Below are 6,181 nucleotides of genomic sequence, written 5' to 3'. Positions count from 1 at the left end.
CAATAAGTTAGAAATGTAGGTGCCAGAGAAACCCAATGCAAGTGCTAACATCATCACTTTCCTTAGCAAGTTTATGCAAATTCAAAGCCCAACAATGACACAACACATTCATCTGACATATTACAACCAACAAAGTAATGGAAAATTGACTGAAACACATGATGAACATTTTATCTTAGACTAATGAAAAATATTAGAAGACACGATACGATGGGTTTAGAGTCTTTAGACTGCTTGTAAGCATTGACAACTTTTAGCATGACCTATCAATACCATTAGGGTGACGGCTTAGGGGTGTAGCAGTAGCTGTACCATATGAAAGTCAACTGGACAGAGGAAGCTCAGAAAAAACCCCAATACATGACAACATAACTGGATCTTTTATCTTTAGATCATATGCATGAGAAACATGACAAATTGATTAACACATGGACATGGTGCTCTGTTGGGTAGGAAGCTTTTACATATTTTGTAAAATACAAAATTTGGGGACGCCAATTGTGAAGACCCTACCTGGGGTGACCATATAAGTACAGACATGATTTTCGACATGACATCTCATGGAAGCAAAGTAATAATTCTATACAAAGGAATGAACAAATACATACAAGATGGGTGTCTCAATGAACTGCGAGGAGAATCTCATTCAACATACCAGCATATTGTCATCAGGACCTGCAGTTCTGGTAAAGGAATCTGGAAAACACATCTCTTGTTTAGCGAATGTTTAGATAAAATCCATTAGATCATATGTCAATTCCCTGCAACTATTAGCATATATACAGCGATGGGCACTACCAAGTTCATTTCAAACATTATCAATAAACAAAACTGGACCTGCTGAATGGCGGTTCTTCAAATTGTTACTAGCAATCTATCATTAGGAATGGCAGGATATAATAAGTTAAGCATACTACAGATGAGCACGGCGTGTCACCATTTTGTCTGCACCCTGAAAATAATGCCAGTTCAAGGGAGACGGCTCAGCTACAAAGTCTCCAAGTAATCTACTATTAGTCCTTTTTTTTTGGGTGGGGGGGGGGGGGGGGGGGTGGGTTTGATAAAAAGTTCTCTGCTAAACCAACCTGTTAAATTTCAAGATTCTCACCATTGTGCGAGATGAACCAACTGACAAAGAATAACCAGAATCACTCCTATGGCTAACAGACTACACCAACTGACTAGAAGCTCCAATAAATGGTCCCCTATGATAAGATGAGTTAATGTACGTGTGTTTTTCATCATCTTAGTTTAACAAACTACTAAATCCCAAGAGAAAGACCCTGGCATCCCCATGCCTGTAGTAAAATCAAGTTCCTCCAGATACCAAGGATGGATAACAACTACAACATGTGATTCTCTTCACAATACCATGAGAAAGGAAGGCCGTGTTCTAGGCAATGTGTACACTACAACTATGACAAAGGAAGGGAATTTCCTAAAAAAAATCTGATGGACAGAAGTTAGAAATATCAAAAGGATGACAAAAAATCATATTGTATTAGAGATATCAATGAAGAAACTTAATTAAATCTCCAAGACAACTGTTGTCTTAGATTGACCTAATCAGTTGTATTTGCCACTTCATGAAGTGGCAAATACAACAAATTAGTTCAAACATTGCCTGTTTTGCACCACAAAATGCAGAATAGTGGTGGAATCATCGTCTCTGCACACACCTATTGTTTTGATAAATATTACAATTCTCAAAAGATAACAAAAGTAAAATCAACTCAGCCATGGTTGGAAGAAATGACTAAGAAATAACTTTTATGTTTATAGATTTCTTCAATAGCCCAAACAATCATAAGTTAATAGAGAAACAAATTTACTGTACAGGGATCTAGTTTTTTTAGCTAAAGCATCAGCCACCAAATTAATAGAGAATGAATCACAAGGAGGGGAGAAAGAAAAAAACAAAGGGAACAGCAGAGTACTGTGCTACCTTCTCTACTAATTACTGCATTGTGGAGTAGCACAAGGTTTTTTTTTTTTTTTTTTTTTTTTATGGGTAAAAAAAATGGAGTAGCACAAGTTGATCAATTATAAATCAGTAGATACGAAACTATACCCATGTTTGAGATCATTTTGATTTTGGTCCCTGAGGTTTAAATATTTTCATCTTTGCCCCTAATGTTTAACATCGTTTTTGTAACATCCATCGTTTTTGTTTTACTCAAACCAACGTTGTTTTGAGACGCTTAAAACTACGTCGTTTTGAACACACCTCCATTTCTGTCTCCCCAGCCAGCACCAGTTACCTCTCCAGTCGCATAAAAAACACAGCCACCATACACTTCAAAATATAAACTTAAATCTAACACCAATTTTTTCATGAAAAATCAATCTTGAATTCAAAAAGAATCACCTTTTTCTGTGATCTTGCTGTTTTTAGCCAAACCCAGAACCCAGTTTCCTAGAATCTTTTGATTTTTTATATCAAAACCCTACATCCATGATCACAACAATGGACTCAAACCACATGCAGAGTTATAAGCTTTTCCCACCCAAACTCAAAACAAATCAATAAAAATGAAAAGAAAGAAATTCCTTTTAACTACCGAGCTATGTTGCCAAAGATAGAAAAGAAAACAGTGTATGACCTTATAATATCATTTTAATTCCCAGTAGAGGGAAAGATTAGTCCATAACAAAAAAAATCTATAGCATAAATCCTAGAAAACTATGCACCTATTTTCAAAAACACTAAACATGGAAAAAAAATCCCTCACCTCCTTTACACTAACCAAAAGCTAGGGCTTCAAACTTCCTGAGCAACGAGCCAACAAGACCACTATCGCAAGTTCACTCGTGCTATTGTTAGAAAACCCACTGACAGCCAAAGGTGAAGACGAGGCGCTCATGGCCATGGGTGCAGCCCCCATGCCAATGGCTGTGGTCATTGCCACCAATGCTGTTGTCATGGCCTCTCACTCCTCCATCTTAGACCACAATAATGATGAGACAAAATTCCCGGAATCCAGGTGAATGGTCAGTAGTAGAGCTCAATGGAAAAAGAAGAAAAATGAGTGAAGGAAAGAGGGCAGCAGCAATGAGAACAGAAAAGGGAGAGAAATGGAGATGAGAGAGGAACTTTAAAAAAAAAAAAAAAATGAGTTGATGATTTTTGTAATTGGACCAGTGCAATTTGCATTTTAGTTGTTAGTAAATGTAAAAACATTACATTTATGTGAGTGTGTGTAAGGGAGAAAAACAGGATGAACAAAAGAAAAACTAATATCCAATCGCATATCAAACCAGATATTATTCAAACCATTCTTTTATTACCAACACAGAAGATGGAAAAACCTTACTAGTTGTTACATACCACAGAGATCACAAAATACAACAGAACACCTATATGATCTCTGATAACCACAGTACAAGATAAAACACACTAATATATATGTTGATCAACTCACAAAGCTGTAGAAATTCCCACTCCTACAGCTTTGAAGCTGCAGCCGTATCCAAGAACCAAGCCAACTCCCCTTCAGGTGAAACCATTGCAACAGGCAGCTTCTCAGAATTTTGACTATTTCCTAAAGCATTTTGCACTGCTCCAGCTTCAGCAGCACCAGTCACCACAAGGGCAATATATGCAGACGAGTTGATCACTGGAAAGGTAAAAGTAATTCTTTCTGGAGGTGGTTTTGGCGAGTCCTTAATGAAGGTAACCCATTTTTTATTCTCTTTGACAAGAGGGTGGCCTGGGAATAAAGAAGCCACATGTCCATCTGGGCCCATACCCAGCAGCTGGAGATCAAACTTTGGAAACCCACTAGCTGCTGATAAATTTATAACATTGCTCTTAACCAAATGTCTGAGACGTGTCTCATAATCTTCAGCTGCAGCCTCAGCTGACAGGGTATCATTGATGGCATAAACATTGCCAGGGAGGATTGGTACCTGCCCAGAAATTTTTTTTAACAGATTTAAATTAACTAAGACTGTCACAAGCAGAAGAGCCATAGACAAAATAAAATTTGCTATTAAAAAGTTAACTAAAGAAGATGAGCCAGCCTTCTAACTACACATGACCAAGAATAAACTTTCATATAAATCATAGATAAGCATCTAGAATTATTATCAATCTTCATGAAATGGTATAAGACATCATTTTATCAATTAACAATACCCAAACCTTTGCTTATTTACCTGAACCAAACTAATCATTTAACACAACAAAGTCATAAATAAACCATGCTCTCATAAATTTGTTCCTAATATATTAACATCTTTTCTCACTACCCTGATCCCATGATCTCTTTGACCTTAATATTGTCCTTGCAATGCTTTCTACCCAAATAAAGCCACACCTAAGCAGTGCAGCCATTAGTCTTAGATCCACAGTTTTTAAAGTTCCTATAATAAATTTCACATACACCCAACATAAATTCAAAATAAAGCATGAATATATCACAAAGGACAGCACAATCTGAATGTGCAATCTTACGGAAATTCTTAGTAATATGAAATCAGAAAACTTTCAACAATCAATCCTACCTTAGAAAGAAGCCCATCATAAGCAAGCTTATAGTTACTGTCTTCATGATCCTTTGGCACCACTCTCTCATCCAACCAAAAGACATGCCATTTCGACCATTCAATCGAATCAATGTACGGGGGTTCCACTAGTTTCCTGCAATTCCAACATCAAGCAATTACCAAGACTCCCACTCACATTATTAAGAACCCCATACTAATTATCTTTAAACCCTCCTTTTGACAACGAATAAAACCACGCAAAGTAAAAGACAAACAATCAATCAATCATTTTAACTTGTAAATTGAGCTCTGCAATAAAATTGAACATGATAAATTGAGGGGAAAAAATGAAAAATAAAAAAAAATTGCACCTACTTCATGTGGTCCTTAATAATGAATAACCCATGATTCAATTCTCTAGATTCTCTACCCCTTTTTCACCAAACCAGTGAAATCAAGCACAGTCAATAGTTCATTTTGGCTCTAAACCCAATTTTCCATTTTGTTTTCATTTCCTACAACATTCCATTTTCCCAGCAACCAAACAAACAAACATATATCATCTGGGCACATAAAAAAACCTAAAAAAACATCAAAAGTGAAAACATTTACAAGCACAATGACAGTCAAAATTAAGACCCAAAAACAAAAACTTTATTGCTGTTACCTGAGGGAATTGATGAGAGACCCACCAGACAAAACGACAGTGAAAGCTCCTCTCTCTTTACAAAACTTATCAGACAGCTGAGCAGTGTACTTGGCGAGAGACACAGCCAGATCCTCCTCCGATTCAAACACCTCCTTCTTCACCTCACCCTTGGTTGCCATTGACACTTGTTCTACTACTGCTACTACTACAACAACAACGACCCAACCTTTTATCGCTCACCAAAGAGAGAGACGAGCCCTGAGTCTGAGTGTGGAAGCAGCGTTGACGAAGGGCACGTGTTATGATGATGCCCTGGGTGAGAGGACTGGCTCTGGACGCGTGGAACAATCGTACAGAAGTGGTGGAAATGGAGAGAGCTTAGTGAGGAGAGTAATGGGGGGAACCATACACTTTTTATAACAGAGTTTTTGAAGTGACTGTGTCCTCTCAAACTCTCAATTGTGTCACTACTGTGTCTCTTTGATCATGTTGGTGGGTTTCGGATTCTTTGAGATTTTTTTTTTTTGTGTTTGTAACTTTCGTTTCATACTTTTGTTTGGGTGACTTGAGCTGTTAAGCACTTGGCGCACTAACGATGCGAGGTGTCAAGCAAACGACACCTATGATAGAGTAAAGTGAAATTAGCTTAAAATTAATCTATTTTCAGTCAATTCTACTATACTCCCTCCACTCCCCCTCTCTCCCTCTCAATCCAACCAGACCCTTGGGATTGCGTAACACTTGTTCTAGTTTGGTGAGTCGAGTCCAAAACTCGTGTCAATAGCATGGTTTTGAAATTCGGATTGAACTGTATGATCTAACCTGATTAACCATGAATCGTTCACTATCGGTAAGAAAACCTCCAAGAAAAATCAATAAATACAAACAACTAAAAAGAAAAAAGCAGTATAAATATATTTATTCATTCATGTCTATATATATATATATATATATATTTTTTTTTTTTTTTTGAAGAGATTGATATATTTATTATATAATTAGTTTTTAGTTTTGTTATTCTATTCATCCATTACCGTACAAGTG

At 36.9% G+C, this 6,181-nt stretch overlaps 1 protein-coding gene across 1 annotated transcript; it reads right to left on the bottom strand.

Annotated features, from left to right (window-relative positions):
* Nucleotides 1–3,264: 3,264 nt before the first annotated feature.
* Nucleotides 3,265–5,667, bottom strand: LOC126699095 (probable 6-phosphogluconolactonase 4, chloroplastic). Its single transcript, XM_050396672.1, has 3 exons — nucleotides 5,156–5,667; nucleotides 4,507–4,642; nucleotides 3,265–3,909 (listed from the first exon to the last, which is right to left on the bottom strand). Exons 1-3 carry the CDS (start codon nucleotides 5,314–5,316, stop codon nucleotides 3,445–3,447), a joined length of 762 nt encoding a protein of 253 aa, XP_050252629.1. The 5' UTR covers nucleotides 5,317–5,667; the 3' UTR covers nucleotides 3,265–3,444.
* Nucleotides 5,668–6,181: the final 514 nt, after the last annotated feature.

This window comes from Quercus robur, chromosome 9 (genome assembly GCF_932294415.1).
Source record: "Quercus robur chromosome 9, dhQueRobu3.1, whole genome shotgun sequence".
NCBI lineage: Eukaryota > Viridiplantae > Streptophyta > Magnoliopsida > Fagales > Fagaceae > Quercus > Quercus robur.
This window is presented reverse-complemented; position numbering and strand designations above follow the sequence as displayed.

Excerpts from the sequence above, each read along its gene's own strand:
- LOC126699095 (XM_050396672.1), bottom strand. The coding sequence starts at position 5,316 with ATGGCAACCAAGGGTGAGGTGAAGAAGGAGGTGTTTGAATCGGAGGAG. Across the intron at positions 4,643-5,155 it reads TCTCTCATCAATTCCCTCAG|GAAACTAGTGGAACCCCCGT; the intron begins GTAACAGCAATA and ends TTGGAATTGCAG. Across the intron at positions 3,910-4,506 it reads ATGATGGGCTTCTTTCTAAG|GTACCAATCCTCCCTGGCAA; the intron begins GTAGGATTGATT and ends ATTTCTGGGCAG.